The 18,312-nt window shown below is 38.3% G+C and overlaps 1 protein-coding gene across 1 annotated transcript; it reads right to left on the reverse strand.

Annotated features, from left to right (window-relative positions):
• Positions 1-17,739: 17,739 nt before the first annotated feature.
• On the reverse strand, positions 17,740-18,084 carry LOC130934179 (uncharacterized mitochondrial protein AtMg00860-like). Its single transcript, XM_057863766.1, has one exon. It carries the CDS (start codon positions 18,082-18,084, stop codon positions 17,740-17,742), a length of 345 nt encoding a protein of 114 aa, XP_057719749.1.
• Between the last annotated feature and the right edge of the window lie 228 nt (positions 18,085-18,312).

The following is an 18,312-nucleotide window of genomic DNA, read 5'->3' on the forward strand; positions in this document are numbered from 1 at the left end:
GTATACTACTGACACTAACAAAATGAGAATGCATATGAGAAACAACAAAACACTCAAGTCAAGAGAATTCAAAGATCAGAGCAAGAAAATCATCAAGAACATCTTGAAGATCACTTAAGACACATGAATGAATGCAAGAAGAACAGAAACATGCAATTGACACCAAACTTAACATGAGACACTAGACTCAATAAGAAACATACAATATTTTTGGTTTTTATGATTTTGTAATTTTTTTGGATTTTTCGAAAATTAAGTGGAAAAGAAAATAAAGATATCAAAATTCTTAATGAGAATTCCAGGAATCATGCAATGTTAGTCTAAAGCTTTAGTCTAAAGGAATTAGACATGGCTAGCCAAGCTTCAGCAGGACATTGCATTCAAGAGCTAAATTGATGAGAATCAATCAGCTTTGGTAATGATAAGAACATTACCTTGAAACACTAGAATTCATTCTTAAGAACTCTGAAGATAAATACCTAATCTAAGCAACAAGATGAACCGTCAGTTGTCCATGCTCGAAACAATCCCCGGCAACGGCGCCAAAAACTTAGTGCACGAAATTGTGATCACTACTTTTCACAACTCAAATAATCCCCAGTAATGAATCCAAAAAATTGGTGCTCAATACCATGGTATAAACACAACTTCGCACAACTAACCAGCAAGTGCACTGGGTCGTCCAAGTAATAAACCTTACGCGAGTAAAGGTCGATCCCACGGAGATTGTTGGTATGAAGCAAGCTATGGTCACCTTGTAAATCTTAGTCAGGCAGATTCAAATGGTTATGGATGATATATGAATAAAGCATAAAGATAGAGATACTTATGTAATTCATTGGTGAGAACTTCAGATAAGCGAATGGAGATGCTTTGTCCTTTCCGTCTCTCTGCTTTCCTACTGTCTTCATCCAATCCTTCTTACTCCTTTCCATGGCAAGCTGTATGTTGGGCATCACCGTTGTCAGTGGCTACAGTCCCGTCCTCTCAGTGAAAATGTTCAACGCACCCTGTCACGGCACGGCTAATCATCTGTCGGTTCTCAATCAGGTTAGAATAGAATCCATTGATTCTTTTGCGTCTGTCACTAACGCCTAGCCTTCAGGAGTTTGAAGCTCGTCACAGTCATTCAATCATTGAATCCTACTCAGTATACCACAGACAAGGTTTAGACCTTCCAGATTCTCTTGAATGCCGCCATCATTCTAGCTTATACCACGAGGATTCTGATTAAGGAATCCAAGAGATAAACATTCAAGCCTTGTTTGCTTGTAGAACGGGAGTGGTTGTCAGGCACGCGTTCATAAGTGGGAATGATGATGAGTGTCACATAATCATCACATTCATGAAGTTCTTGAGTGCGAATGAATATCTTGGAATAAGAACAAGCTGAATTGAATAGAAGAACAATAGTAATTGCATTAATACTCGAGGTACAGCAGAGCTCCACACCTTAATCTATGGTGTATAGAAACTCCACCGTTGAAAATACATAAGAACAAGGTTCAGGCATGGCCGAATGGCCAGCCTCCCAATGATCTAAGAACTAGATGTCCAAAGATGATCTAGAGATCTAAAGTGATCAAAAGATGAAAATACAATAGCAAAAGGTCTTATTTATAAAGAACTAGTAGCCTAAGATTTACAAAGATGAGTAGATGATATAAAAATCCACTTCCGGGCCCACTTGGTGTGTGCTTGGGCTGAGCATTGAAGCATTTTCGTGTAGAGACTTTTCTTGGTGTTAAACGCCAGCTTTTGTGCCAGTTTGGGCGTTTAACTCCCATTCTTGTGCCAGTTCCGGCGTTTAACGCCGGGCAGTTTTGAGCTGATTTGGAACGCCAGTTTGGGCCATCAAATCTCGGGCAAAGTATGGACTATTATATATTGCTGGAAAGCCCAGAATGTCTACTTTCCAACGCCATTGAGAGCGCGCCAATTAGGCTTCTGTAGCTCCAGAAAATCCTCTTCAAGTGCAGGGAGGTCAGAATCCAACAGCATCTGCAGTCCTTTTCAGCCTCTGAATTAGATTTTTGCTCAAGTCCCTCAATTTCAGCCAAAAAATACTTGAAATCATAGAAAAACACACAAACTCATAGTAAAGTCCAGAAAAGTGAATTTTAACTAAAAACTAATAAAAATATACTAAAAACTAACTAAAACATACTAAAAACATACTAAAAACAATGCCAAAAAGCGTATAAATTATCCGCTCATCATGTGTCTCGATGGATTAATGCAATTATTTCTGTTTTCTATTCAATTACACTTGTTCTATTCCAAGATATTCATTCGCACATCAACATGATGAATGTGATGATCCGTGACACTCATCACCATTCTCAACTTATGAACGCGTGCCTAACAACCACTTTCGTTCTACCTTAGATTGAGTGTGTATCTCTTGGGTTCCTGGTTCACGGGTTTGATTGCTTCTCCTGACAACAGAGTGATCAAATCTGTGGAATCAGAGTCTTCATGGTATAAACTAGAATTAATTAGCAGCACTCTTGAGATCCGAAAAGTCTAAACCTTGTCTGTGGTATTCCGAGTAGGATCTGGGAAGGGGTGACTGTGACGAGCTTCAAACTCACAAATACCGGGTGCAGTGACAGTGTGCAAAAGGATCAATGGATCTTATTCCAGCATGAGTGGGAACTGACAGATGATTAGCCCTACGGAATCTGTAGTTGGACCATTTTCACTGAGAGGACGGATGGTAGCCATTGACAACGGTGATCCACCAACATATAGCTTGCCATGGAAGGAGCCTTGCGTGCGTGAAGAAGACAACAGTAGGAAAGCAGAGATTCATAAGACAGAGCATCTCCAAAATCTCAACCTGTTCTCTATTACTGCATAACAAGTATTATTGATTTCATGTTCTTTTACTTTTCACAAACAAAACTCTTTTCATTATTAATCTCCTGACTAAGGTTTACAAGATAACCATAGATTGCTTCAAGCCGACAATCTCTGTGGGATCGACCCTTACTCACGTAAGGTATTACTTAGACGACCTAGTGCACTTGCTGGTCAGCTGCATGAAGTTGTGTATCACAATTTCGTGTACCAAGTTTTTGGCGCCGTTGCCGGGGATTGTTCGAGTTTGGACAACTGACGGCTCATCTTGTTACTTAGATTATGAAAAATTTGTCTTTTTGATTTAGAGTCTTTTATTTTCTTTTCAAAAAAAATTTCAAAAATATCATTTTTCTTTATTAATCTTTAATTTTCTTTGAGTTTAGTTTCATGTTTTAAGTTTAGTGTCAATTGCATGTGGTTATTTTCTTTCAATTTTTCGAGTTGTTCTTGTTTATTTTCCTTGTTTGATCTTTGAATTTTCTTGTTTGGATTCTTTCCTTGTTTTTCCTGTGTATTTTCGAATTATTAGTGTCTAGAGTATAAAAAATTTTTTAAACTTGGTGTTTCTTGTGTTGTTATTACCTTAAAAATTTTTCAAAAAGTGTTCTTGGTATTCCTTATTCTTGTTGTTCTTGTGAGTCTTCAAAGTGTTCTTGAGTCTTTTTTTTTGGTGTTTTTATCTTAAAATTTTTTAGTTTTGTGTTCCTTGGTGTTTTTCCTTCAAATTTTCAAAAATAAGGAGCATTAGATCTAAAAATTTTAAGTCTTGTGTCTTTTTATTGTTTTTCTCTTTCCTCATTAAAAAATCAAAAATAATAAAAAATATCTTTTCCTTTATTCACTCATAATTTTCGAATTCCTTGAGTTGATTTAGTCAAAATTTTTAAAATTTGGTAGTTTCTTGTCAGTCAAGTCAAAATTTCAATTTTTAAAATTTTAAGATCATATCTTCTTTCAAAACTTCCTAACCACTTTCTCTCTCTTCATTTTTCAAAAATCCTCACCCAAAATCTTTCATTTATTTTATTTTATTTTATCTTCTTTTATTTTCGGTTTTTAAAAAAAATTTAATAATAAATATAATATTTCTATCTCTAATCCACATCATCTCCCTTTCTCTATTATGGACCTAAGTAGAAATGAACAGTCCAGAAGGACTATGGGGTCATATGCTAACCCACTACTGCTTCATATGGGAGTAGTATCTGTATATCCCCATAAGAGCTAATACTTTTGAGCTAAATCCTCAGCTCATTATCATGGTGCAGCAAAGTTTCCAGTATTCCGGTCTTCCACAGGAAGAACCTACTGAGTTTCTGGCACAGTTCTTAGAAATTGCTGACACAGTACGTGATAAGGAAGTGGATTAGGATTTCTACAGATTATTGCTATTTCCATTTGCTGTAAAAGACCAAGCTAAGAGGTGGTTAAATAACCAACCCAAAGCCAGTATAAGAACATGGAAACAGTTGTCTGACAAATTCCTGAATCAATATTTCTCTCCAAAAAGGATGACACAGCTAAGGCTGGACATCCAAGGCTTTAAACAAGAGGATAATGAATCTCTTTATGATACCTGGGAGAAGTACAGAGAGATGCTAAGGAAATGCCCCTCTGAAATGTTTTCAGAATGGGTGCAGTTAGACATCTTCTACTACTAAAAAATGTTTTTAATACAAAAGAACAAGAAGTACATGAGTTTCGAATTCATCCTTGAAATTAGTTTAATTATATTGATGTGGTGACAATACTTTTTTGTTTTCTAAATGAATGCTTGAACAGTGCATATTTTTGATCTTGTTGTTTATGAATGTTAAAATTGTTGGCTCTTGAAAGAATGATGAAAAAGAAAAATATTATTGATGATCTGAAAAATCATGAAATTGATTCTTGAAGCAAGAAAAAGCAGTGAATAATAAAGCTTGCGAAAAAAAAGTGGCGAAAAAAAGAGAAAAAAGAGAAAGAGAAAGAAAAAGAAAGTAGAAAAAGCCAATAGCCCTTAAAACCAAAAGGCAAGGGTAAAAAGGATCCAAGGCTTTGAGCATCAGTGGATAGGAGGGCCCAAGGAAATAAAATCCAGGCCTAAGCGGCTAAATCAAGCTGTCCCTAACCATGTGCTTGTGGCATGCAGGTCCAAGTGAAAAGCTTGAGACTAAGTGGTTAAAGTTGTGATCCAAAGCAAAAAGAGTGTGCTTAAGAGCTCTGGACACCTCTAACTAGGGACTTTAGCAAAGCTGAGTCACAATCTGAAAAGGTTCACCCAGTCATGTGTCTGTGGCATTTATGTATCCGGTGGTAATACTGGAAAACAAAGTGCTTAGGGCCACGGCCAAGACTCATAAAAGTAGCTGTGTTCAAGAATCAACATACTTAACTAGGAGAATTAATAATACTATCTAAACCCTGAGTTCCTATAGATGCCAATCATTCTAAACTTTAAAGGATAAAGTGAGATGCCAAAACTATTCAGAAGCAAAAAGCTACAAGTCCTGCTCATCTAATTAGAACTAATATTCATTGATATTTTGGGATTTATAGTATATTCTCTTTTTTTTATCCTATTTTATTTTCAGTTGCTTGGGGACAAGCAACAATTTAAGTTTGGTGTTGTGATGAGCGGATAATTTATACGCTTTTTAGCATTGTTTTTAGGTAGTTTTTAGTAGGATCTAGTTACTTTTATGGATGTTTTTATTAGTTTTTATGCAAAGTTCTCATTTCTGGACTTTACTATGAGTTTGTGTGTTTTTCTGTGATTTCAGGTATTTTCTGGCTGAAATTGAGGGACCTGAGCAAAAATCTGGGAGGAGGCTGACAAAGGACTGCTGATGCTGTTGGATTCTGACCTCTCTGCACTCGAAATGGATTTTTTGGAGCTACAAAAGTCAAAATGGCGCGCTCTCAATGGCTTTGGAAAGTAGACATCCAGGGCTTTCCAGCAAACTGGCGTTCAATGCCAGTTCCATGCTGCATTCTGGAGTAAAACGCCAGAAACACGTCACAAACAAGAGTTAAACGCCAAACAGACGTTACAACTTGACGTTTAACCCCAAAAGAAGCCTCTGCATGTGTAAAGCTCAAGCTCAGCCCAAGCACACACCAAAGTGGGCCCCAAAAGTGGATTTCTGCACTTAGACTTATTTTTGTAAACCCTAGTAGCTAGTTTAGTATAAATAGAACTTTTTACTATTGTACTAGCGTCTAATCTTTTAATCATCTTTTGATCTCTTTATCACATTTTGGGGGCTGGCCATTCGGCCATGCCTGGACCATCATTATGTATTTTCAACGGTGGAGTTTCTACACACCATAGACTAAGGTGTGGAGCTCTACTGTACCTCGAGAATTAATGCAATTACTATTATTCTTCTATTCAATTCAAGCTTATTCTTGTTCTAAGATATCATTCGTACTTCAACCTGATGGATGTGATGATCCATGACACTCATCATCATCCATCCTAATGAACATGTGCCTGACAACCACCTCCATTCTACCTAAGATTGAATGAATATCTCTTGGATTCCTTAATCAGAATCTTCGTGGTATAAGCTAGAATTATTGGCGGCCATTCTTGAGAATCCGGAAAGTCTAAACCTTGTCTGTGGTATTTCGAGTAGGATTCAGACATTGAATGACTGTGACGAGCTTCAAACTTGTGATTGTTGGGTGTAGTGACAGACGCAAAAGAATCAATGGATTCTATTCCGACATGATCGAGAACCGACAGATGATTAGCCATGCTGTGACAGAGCATTTAGACCATTTTCACTGAGAGGATGGGAAGTAGCCATTGACAACGGTGATGCCCTACATACAGCTTACCATGGAAAGGAGTGAGAATGATTGAAGGAAGGTAGTAGGAAAGCAGAGATTCAGAAGGGACAAAAGCCTCTCCATGTATTTATCTGAAACTCCCACCAATGATTTACATAAGTATCTCTGTCTTTATTTTATGCTTTATTTATTTTTATATTCAAAAACCATTATAACCATTTGAATCTACCTGACTGAGATCTACAAGATGACCATAGCTTGCTTCATACCAACAATCTCTATGGGATCGACCCTTACTCACGTAAGGTTTATTACTTGGACGACCCAGTACACTTGCTGGTTAGTGATGCAAAGTTGTGAAGAAAGTGCTAAGATTATAGATGCGCATACCAAGTTGAATGCCATTGTTAGATGATGAGCGGATAATTTATACGCTTTTTGGCATTGTTTTTATATAGTTTTTAGTAAGTTCAAGCTACTTTTAGGGATGTTTTCTTTAGTTTTTATGTTAAATTCACATTTCTGGACTTTACTATGAGTTTGTGTGTTTTTCTGTGATTTCAGGTAAATTCTGACTGAAATTGAGGGATTTGAGCAAAACTCTGAAAAAGGCTGACAAAAGGACTGCTGATGCTGTTGGATTCTGACCTCCCTGCACTCGAAATGGATTTTCTGGAGCTACAGAACTCCAATTGGCGCGCTCTCAACGGCGTTGGAAAGTAGACATCCAGGGATTTCCAGCAATATATAATAGTCCATGCTTTATTCGAAGAATGACGACGTAACTTGGCGTTAAACGCCAAGTTCATGCTGCTGTCTGGAGTTAAACGCCAGAAAAACGTCATGATCCGGAGTTGAACGCCCAAAACACGTCATAACTCAGAGTTCAACGCCAAGAAATGCCTTAGCTCGTGGATTGATCAAGCTCAGCCCAAGCACACACCAAGTGGGCCCCGGAAGTGGATTTATGCATCAATTACTTACTCATGTAAACCCTAGTAGCTAGTCTAGTATATATAGGACACTTATCTATTGTATTAGACATCTTTGGTCTCAGTTTTGTTTTATTCATCATCTTAGGAGATCATTGATCACGTTTTAGGGGGCTGGCCATTTGGCCATGCCTGAACCTTATGCTTATGTATTTTCAACGGTGGAGTTTCTGCACACCATAGATTAAGGGTGTGGAGCTCTGCTGTACCTCAAGTATTAATGCAATTCTATTTTCTTTTATTCAAATCTCTCTTATTCTTATTCCAAGATATTCATTCGCACCCAAGAACATGATGAATGTGATGAGTTAGATAACCCTCATTATTATTCTCACTTATGAACGCGCGTGATTGACAACCACTTCCGTTCTACATGCAACACAAGCTTGAATGTGTATCTCTTAGATTCCCCAACAGAATCTTCGTGGTATAAGCTAGATAGATCGCGGCATTTATGAGGATCCGGAAAGTCCAACCTTGTCTGTGGTGTTCCGAGTAGGATTCCGGTAATGAATGACTGTGACGTGCTTCAAACCTGTAACCTGCTGGGTGTTGGTGACAGACGCAAAAGAGGGATTCTATTCCAGTAGGGGAGGGAACCAACCGCTGATTGGCCGTACTGTGACAGAGTGCGTGAGCATTAGCTTTCACTGCGAGGATGGGATGTAGCCATCAGCCATGGGTGATGCCTCCAAACTGGTTAGCTGTGCGAGTGACAGCCGCATAGGATATTTCCCCGAGAGGATGAAAGTAGCCACAGCTGATGGTGAACCCCTATACAAAGCTTGCCATGGAAAGGAGTAAGAAGGATTGAGTAGAAGGAATAGGAGAGCAGGCGTCCGTGAGCTCTACAACACCTCCATTCCGCTTATCTGAAATTCCTACCAATGAATCTACATAAGTATTTCTATTCTTTTTATTATTTATTTTCTATTTTATTATTCCTATCCTCGAACCCATACATAATGTTTAATTCGCCTGACTGAGATCTATAAGGTGACCATAGCTTGCTTCATACCAACAATCTCTGTGGATTCGACCCTTACTCACGTAAGGTTATTACTTGGACGACCCAGTACACTTGCTGGTTAGTTGAACGGAGTTGTGAATCCAATAAAGAAAATAAACAGTGCCCTAAGAGTATACATCCTTTATAAACAAAAGAACATGTGATCACAATTTCGTCCACCAAGTTTTTGGCGCCGTTGCCGGGGATTGTTCGAGTATGGACAACTGACGGTTCATCTTGTTGCTCAGATTAGGTAATTTTCTTTTCAAAAAATCTTTTTCAAAAATTTTTTTTTTATTTTTCGTTTTTCCAAAAATGTTTTTCGAAAAAAATTAATAAAAATACAAAAAAATTAGAAAATAATGAAAACCAAAAATATTTTGTGTTTCTTGTTTGAGTCTTGAGTCAATTTTTAAGTTTGGTGTCAATTGCATGCTTTTAAAATTTTTCTTGCATTTTTTTCGAAAAACCTTGCATTCATAGTGTTCTTCATGATCTTCAAGTTGTTCTTGATAAGTCCTCTTGTTTGATCTTGATGATTTCTTGTTTTGTATCTTTTGTTGTTTTTCCAGTGCATTTTTGCATTCATATTTTCCATGCATTAAAGATTTCTAAGTTTGGTGTCTTGCATGTTTTCTTTGCATCAAAAATTTTTCAAAATTGTGTTCTTGATGTTCATCATGATCTTCAAAGTGTTCTTGGTGTTCATCTTGACATTCATAGCATTCTTGCATGCATTCATTGTTTTGATCTAAAAATTTCATGCATAAAGTATTTTTGTTGTTTTTCTCTTTCATAATTAAAAATTCAAAAAAATCAAAAAAAAAATAAAAATATCTTTTCCTTATTTCCCTCCAAATTTTCGAAATTTTGGGTTGACTTGGTCAAAAATTTTCAAAATTAGTTGTTTCTTACAAGTCAAGTCAAAATTTCAATTTTAAAAATCTTATCTTCTCAAAATTTTTTTTCAAAAATCATATCTTTTTCATTTTCTTTATAAATTTCGAAAATTTTAAAAATCTTTTTCAAAATCTTTTTCTTATCTTTATATCAAATTTTCGAAAATTAGCTAACAATTAATGTGATTGGTTCAAAAATTTGAAGTTTGTTACTTTCTTGTTAAGAAAGGTTCAATCTTTAAGTTCTAGAATCTTATCTTGTAGTTTCTTGCTAGTTAAGTAATTTTAAAAATTAAATCTTTTTCAAAATATCTTTTTCTTAAAATTTTTTATCCTATCTTTTTATCTTATCCTTCTCAAAAAAATTTATCTTTTTCAAAATTTGATTTCAAAATATCTTATCTAACTTACTATTTTCTTATCTTTTTCAATTTTGATTTCAAATCTTTTTCAATCAACTAATTAACTTTTTGTTTGTTTCTTATCTTTTTCAAAACTACCTAACTACTTCTCTCTCTTCTATTTTCGAAAATATCTCACTCTTTTTCAAAAAAAAAATTCTTTTTAATTAACTAATTGTTTCAAATTTTAATTTTAATTACATTTATCTTTAATTTTCGAAAATTACTAACCTCTTTTTCAAAAATTATTTTCGAAATTACTCTTCTCTTTTCTTCTTCTATTTAATTATTTAATTACTAACACTTCTCTTCACCTCTCTTTATTCATATCCTAACATCTCATCTCACATCTCTGCCATCCTCACAGTTGTGTTTCTTCCATTACATTACATTCTTTGTCTCCCCTCTTCTTCTACCCCCTTCTTCTTCTACTAACATAAAGGAATCTCTATACTGTGACATAGAGGATTCCTTTTTCTTTTCTTGTTTTCTTCTCTTTCATATGAGCAGGAACAGGGATAAGGGCACTCTTGTTGAAATTGATCCAGAACCTGAAAGGACTCTAAAGAGAAAATTAAGAGAAGCTAAAATACAACAATCCAGAAGCAACCTTTTAGAAAATTTCGAACAAGAGAAAGAGATGGCAGAAGAAAATAATAATAATAATGCAAGGAGAATGCTTGGTGACTTCACAAAACCAACGTCCAAATTTGATGGAAGAAGCATCTCCATTCCTGCCATTGGAGCCAATAACTTTGAGCTTAAGCCTCAACTAGTTGCTTTAATGCAACAAAACTGCAAGTTTTATGGACTTCCATCTGAAGATCCTTACCAGTTTTTAACTGAGTTCTTGCAGATCTGTGACACTGTAAAGACAAATGGAGTTAATCCTGAAGTCTACAGACTCTTGCTTTTCCCTTTTGCTATAAGAGACAGAGCTAGAGTACGGTTGGATTCACAACCCAAGGATAGCCTGGACTCATGGGATAAGCTTGTCACTGCATTCTTAGATAAGTTCTTTCCTCCTCAAAAGCTGAGCAAGCTGAGAGTGGATGTTCAAACCTTCAAACAAAAAGATGGTGAATCCCTCTATGAAGCTTGGGAAAGATACAAGCAGCTGACCAAGAGATGTCCATCTGACATGTTTTCAGAATGGACCATATTAGATATATTCTATTATGGTCTCTCTGAATTTTCGAAAATGTCATTGGATCATTCTGCAGGTGGATCCATTCACCTGAAGAAAACGCCTGAAGAGGCTCAAGAACTCATTGACATGGTTGCAAACAACCAGTTTATGTACACCTCTGAGAGGAATTCCGTGAATAATGGGGTACCTCAGAAGAAAGGAGTCCTTGAAATTGATGCTCTGAATGCCATATTGGCTCAGAACAAAATGTTGACTCAACAGGTCAACATGATCTCTCAAAATCTGAATGGATTGCAACATGCATCCAATAGTACTAGAGAGGCAGCTTGAAGAAGCTTATGATCCTGAGAACCCTGCCATGGCAGAGGTTAATTACTTAGGTGAACCTTATGGAAACACCTATAACTCATCATGGAGAAATCATCCTAATTTCTCCTGGAAGGATCAACAAAAACCTCAACAAGGTTTTAACAATGGTGGACGTAATAGGCTAGGCAATAGCAAGCCATATCCATCATCTTCTCAGCAACAGACAGAGAATTCTGAACAAAACAATTCTAATTTAGCAAATATAGTCTCTGATCTGTCAAAGGCCACTTTTAGTTTCATGAATGAAACAAGATCCTCTATTAGAAATCTGGAGGCACAAGTGGGCCAGCTGAGTAAGAAAGTCATTGACACTCCTCCCAGTACTCTCCCAAGTAATACAGAAGAAAATCCAAAAGGAGAGTGCAAGGCCATTGATTTAATCAAAGTGGCCGAATGCACCAAGGAGGAGGAGGACGAAAATCCCAGTGAGGAAGACCTCCTGGGACGTTCCTCAAGCAAGAAGGAGTTTCCTATTAAGGATCCTGAGGAATATGAGGCTCATCTAGAGACCATAGAGATTTCTTTAAATTTCCTTCTGCCATTCATGAGCTCTGAAGAATATTCATCCTCTGAAGAGAATGAAGATGTAACTGGAGAGCAAGTTGCTCAATATTTAGGAGCTATCATGAAGCTGAATGCCAAGCTGTTTGGTAATGAGACTTGGGAAAGTGAACCTCCCTTACTCATTAGTGAACTAGATACTTGGATTCAGAGAACTCTACCTCAAAAGAAGCAAGATCCTGGCAAGTTCTCAATACCTTGTACCATTGGCACCATGAGCTTTGAAAAAGCTCTATGTGACCTTGGGTCAGGGATAAATCTTATGCCACTCTCTGTAATGGAGAAGCTGGGGATCATTGAGGTACAACCTGCCTTCTTCTCATTACAATTGGCAGATAAGTCCATAAGACAAGCTTATGGAATAGTGGAGGACGTGCTAGTAAGGGTTGAAGGCCTTTACATCCCCACTGATTTCATAATCCTAGACACTAGGAAGGAAGATGATGAATGCATCATCCTAGGAAGACCTTTCCTAGCCACAGCAGGAGCTGTGATAGATGTCAACAGAGGAGAGTTAGTCCTTCAATTGAATGGGGACTACCTTGTGTTTCAGGCACATGGCCATCCCTCTGTGACAAAAGAGAGTAAGCATGAAGAGCTTCTCTCAGTTCAGAGTCAAGAAGAGCCCACACAGTCAAACTCTAAGTTTGGTGTTGTGAAGCCACAACCAAACTCTAAGTTTGGTGTCCAAACCCCATATCCAAACTCTAAGTTTGGTGTTGGGAATACCACACTTAAGTTGATCTGATCACCTTGTGGCTCCATAAGAGCCACTGTCAAGCTACTGACATTAAAGAAGCGCTTGTTGGGAGGCAACCCAATTTTATTTATCTAATTTTATTTTATTTTGTTTCTTTGTTATTTTTATGTTTAATTAGGTACATGATCATGAGGAGTCACGAAAAAAATCAAAAAAATTAAAAACAGAGTCAAAAACAGAAGAAAAAAATTTTCACCCTGGAGGACGCACGGGCTGGCGTTCAACGCCCAGAAGGTGCATCTGGCCGGTGTTCAACGCCAGAACAGAGCATCTTTCTGGCGCTGAACGCCCAAAACAAGCAACAACCTGGCGTTTAACGCCAGGATGCGCACACAGAGGACAATCTGGCACTGAACGCCAGAAACAAGCTTGAAACTGGCGTTCAACGCCAGAAACAAGCATCACATGGGCGTTAAACGCCCAGAACGTGCATCAAAGGGCGTTTGAACGCCAGAATGATACACGAAAGCATTTTACATGCCTATAGGGTGAAGGAATGGTATTTCTTATCACCTCAGGATCTGTGGACCCCACAGGATCCTCACCTCAGGATCTGTGGACCCCACAGGATCCCCACCTAACATATTCCCACCTTACTTCCCAATCCTAGTTTTTGTGATGTGATTCCCCATGTCACAATTCCCAACATCTTCTTCATCAATCACCTCAATTCCTCTTCCCAATTACCCCATTCACCATTCACATCAACCCCCTTCCCCATAAACCCCACCTACCTCCATAAAATTCAAAATCAATTACCCACCCTTTTCCACCCAAAATGGCCGAACCTATACACCCCCCTCCCTATAAATAACCTTCAATTCCCCTTCATTTTCACACAACACAACCCCACATTCTCCTACATAGCCGAACCCTCTCTTCTCCCTCTCTACCAAATTCTCTTCTTCTTCTTCTACTCTTCTTTTCTTTTTTTGCTCGAGGACAAGCAAATTTTAAGTTTGGTGTGGTAAAAAGCCTAAGCTTTTTGTTTTTCATTCACCATCAATGGCACCCAAGACCGGAGTTTCCTCAAGAAAAGGAAAAGGGAAGACAAAAGCTTCCACTTCTGAGTCATGGGAGAAGGAGAGATTTATCTCCAAAAGCCATCAAGACCACTTCTATGATGTTGTGGCAAAGAAGAAGGTGATCCCTGAGGTCCCTTTCAAGCTCAAAAAGAATGAGTATCCGGAAATCCGACATGAAATCCAAAGAAGAGGTTGGGAAGTTCTAGCCAACCCCATGCAACAAGTCGGATTATTGATGGTTCAAGAGTTCTATGCTAATGCATGGATCACTAGGAACCATGACCAAAGTATGAACCCACGCCCAAAGAATTATCTCACAATGGTTAGGGGGAAATACTTGGATTTCAGTCCGGAAAATGTGAGGTTGGCGTTTCACTTACCCATGATGCAAGGTGATGAACGCCCCTACACAAGAAGGGTCAACTTTAACCAAAGGTTGGACCAAGTCCTTATGGACATATGTGTGGAAGGCGCCCAATGGAGAGTAGACTCCAAAGGCAAGCCAGTCCAACTAAGAAGACTGGACCTCAAGCCTGTAGCTAGAGGATGGTTGGAGTTCATTCAAAGATCCATCATCCCTACAAGCAACCGATCTGAAGTTACTGTGGATCGGGCCATCATGGTTCATAGCATCATGATTGGAGAGGAGGTGGAAGTTCATGAAGTCATCTCCAATGAACTCTACAAAATAGCCGACAAGCCTTCATACATGGCACGGCTAGCCTTCCCCCACCTTATATGCCATTTATGTTACTCAGCTGGAGTTATCATAGAAGGAGATGTCTCCATTGAAGAAGACAAGCCCATCACCAAGAAAAAGATGGAGCAAACAAGAGAAGTTCCTCACGGCCCTCAAGGAGAACATAAGGAAGTTCATCATCAACAAATGCCTCAAGGAATGCACTTTCCTCCCAACAACTATTGGGAGCAACTCAATACCTCTTTAGAAGATTTGAGCCATAATGTTGAACAATTAAGGGTGGAACATCATGAGCACTCCATCATTCTCCAAGAAATAAGAGAAGATCAAAGAGCAATGAGGGAGGAGCAACAAAGGCAAGGAATGGACATAGAAGAGTTGAAGAACATCATTGGTCCTTCAAGAAGAAGACGCCACTAAAGGTGGATTCATTCCTTGTTCTTTATTTCTTTCTGTTTTCGGTTTTTAATTATTATGTTTATCTATGTTTTGTGTCTTTCTTTCATGATCATTAGTGTGTAACCATGCCTTAAAGCTATGAAATAAAATCCATTAGTCCTTCACCTCTCTTAAAAGAAAAATGTTTTAATTCAAAAGAACAAGAAGTACATAATTTTCGAAATTATTATTGAATTTAGTTTGATTATATTGATGTGGTGACAATGCTTTTGTTTTCTGAATGAATGAATGAACAGTGCATATGTCTTTGGATCTTGTTGTTTATGAGTGTTAAAATTGTTGGCTCTTGAAAGAATGATGAACAAAGAGAAATGTTATTGATGATCTGAAAAACATCATGAAATTGATTCTTGAAGCAAGAAAAAGCAGTGAAAAAAAAAAGAGAGAGAAGGGGCGAAAATTTTAAAGCAAGGATCCAAGGCTTTGAGCATCAATGGATAGGAGGGCCCAAGGAAATTAAATCCAGGCCTAAGCGGCTAAATCAAGCTGTCCCTAACCATGTGCTTGTGTCATGAAGGTCCAAGTGAAAAGCTTGAGACTGAGTGGTTAAAGTCGTGATCTAAAGCTAAAGAGTGTGCTTAAGAGCTCTGGACACCACTAACTGGGGACTCTAGCAAAGCTGAGTCACAATCTGAAAAGGTTCACCCAGTTATGTGTCTGTGGCATTTGTGTATCCGGTGGTAATACTGGAAGACAAAATGCTTAGGGCCACAACCAAGACTCAAAAGTAGCTGTGTTCAAGAATCAACATGCTTAACTAAGAAAGTCAATAACAATATCCGAAATTCTAAGTTCCCCCAGAGACGCCAATACCTCTAAACTACAAAGGAAAAAGTGAGATGCCAAAACTGTTCAGAAGCAAAAAGCTACAAGTCCCGCTCATGTAATTAAATTAATATTCATTGATATTTTTGAATTTATAGTACATTCTCTTCTTTTTATCCTATTTGATTTTCAGTTGCTTGGGGACAAGCAACAATTTAAGTTTGGTGTTGTGATGAGCGGATAATTTATACGCTTTTTGGCATTGTTTTTATATAGTTTTTAGTAAGTTCAAGCTACTTTTAGGGATGTTTTCTTTAGTTTTTATGTTAAATTCACATTTCTGGACTTTACTATGAGTTTGTATGTTTTTCTGTGATTTCAGGTAAATTCTGACTGAAATTGAGGGATTTGAGCAAAACTCTGAAAAAGGCTGACAAAAGGACTGCTGATGCTGTTGGATTCTGACCTCCCTGCACTCGAAATGGATTTTCTGGAGCTACAGAACTCCAATTGGCGCGCTCTCAACGGCGTTGGAAAGTAGACATCCAGGGATTTCCAGCAATATATAATAGTCCATGCTTTATTTGAAGAATGACGACGTAACTTGGCGTTAAACGCCAAGTTCATGCTGCTGTCTGGAGTTAAACGCCAGAAAAACGTCATGATCCGGAGTTGAACGCCCAAAACACGTCATAACTCAGAGTTCAACGCCAAGAAATGCCTTAGCTCGTGGATTGATCAAGCTCAGCCCAAGCACAAACCAAGTGGGCCCCGGAAGTGGATTTATGCATCAATTACTTACTCATGTAAACCCTAGTAGCTAGTCTAGTATATATAGGACACTTATCTATTGTATTAGACATCTTTGGTCTCAGTTTTGTTTTATTCTTCATCTTAGGAGATCATTGATCACGTTTTAGGGGGCTGGCCATTCGGCCATGCCTGAACCTTATGCTTATGTATTTTCAACGGTGGAGTTTCTGCACACCATAGATTAAGGGTGTGGAGCTCTGCTGTACCTCAAGTATTAATGCAATTCTATTTTCTTTTATTCAAATCTCTCTTATTCTTATTCCAAGATATTCATTCGCACCCAAGAACATGATGAATGTGATGAGTTAGATAACCCTCATTATTATTCTCACTTATGAACGCGCGTGATTGACAACCACTTCCGTTCTACATGCAACACAAGCTTGAATGTGTATCTCTTAGATTCCCCAACAGAATCTTCGTGGTATAAGCTAGATAGATGGCGGCATTTATGAGGATCCGGAAAGTCCAACCTTGTCTGTGGTGTTCCGAGTAGGATTCCGGTAATGAATGACTGTGACGTGCTTCAAACCTGTAACCTGCTGGGCGTTGGTGACAGACGCAAAAGAGGGATTCTATTCCAGTAGGGGAGGGAACCAACCGGTGATTGGCCGTACTGTGACAGAGTGCGTGAGCATTAGCTTTCACTGCAAGGATGGGATGTAGCCATCAGCCATAGGTGATGCCTCCAGACTGGTTAGCTGTGCGAGTGACAGCCGCATAGGATATTTCCCGAGAGGATGAAAGTAGCCACAGCTGATGGTGAACCCCTATACAAAGCTTGCCATGGAAAGGAGTAAGAAGGATTGAGTAGAAGGAATAGGAGAGCAGGCGTCCGTGAGCTCTACAGCACCTCCATTCCGCTTATCTGAAATTCCTACCAATGAATCTACATAAGTATTTCTATTCTTTTTATTATTTATTTTCTATTTTATTATTCCTATCCTCGAACCCATACATAATGTTTAATTCGCCTGACTGAGATCTATAAGGTGACCATAGCTTGCTTCATACCAACAATCTCTGTGGATTCGACCCTTACTCACGTAAGGTTATTACTTGGACGACCCAGTACACTTGCTGGTTAGTTGAACGGAGTTGTGAATCCAATAAAGAAAATAAACAGTGCCCTAAGAGTATACATCCTTTATAAACAAAAGAACATGTGATCACAATTTCGTCCACCATTAGAGATCACAATTTCGTGCACCACAGTCTCAGCTGACGCGATGCGTAAGCCACCACGTTCCGGTGTTGCATCAACACGCAACCCAAATCCTTCAAAGAAGCATCACAATATACTTCAAACGGTTCATGGGGTTCTAGTAAGATTAAAACAGGTGCTGAAGTTAACCTCTGGTTCAAAGTCTGAAAACTCTCTTCGTACTCTGATGTCCACACGAATGGCACTTCTTTCCTTGTCAATTTTATCATCGGTAATGCAATCTGGAAAAATCCTTCGATAAACCTCCTATAGTATCCGGCTAAACCAAAGAAGCTTCTGACTTCCGTCACCGTCGTCGGTCTTTCCCATTCCATCATCGCTTCTACTTTAGAAGGATCTACAGCTATTCCTCCTTTACTCACCACTTGGCCTAAGAACTTTACTTTCTCATTCCAGAACTCGCACTTTGACAACTTAGCATACAACTTCCTCTCTTTTAAGATTTACAGCACAATCCTCAAATGTTCCTCATGCTCCTTTGCCATCTTAGAGTAAACCAAGATGTCATCTATGAAAACCACTACAAATTTGTCCAAAAAGGG

The sequence above is a fragment of the Arachis stenosperma genome, chromosome 6 (assembly GCF_014773155.1).
Source record: "Arachis stenosperma cultivar V10309 chromosome 6, arast.V10309.gnm1.PFL2, whole genome shotgun sequence".
NCBI classification, from domain to species: Eukaryota; Viridiplantae; Streptophyta; class Magnoliopsida; order Fabales; family Fabaceae; genus Arachis; species Arachis stenosperma.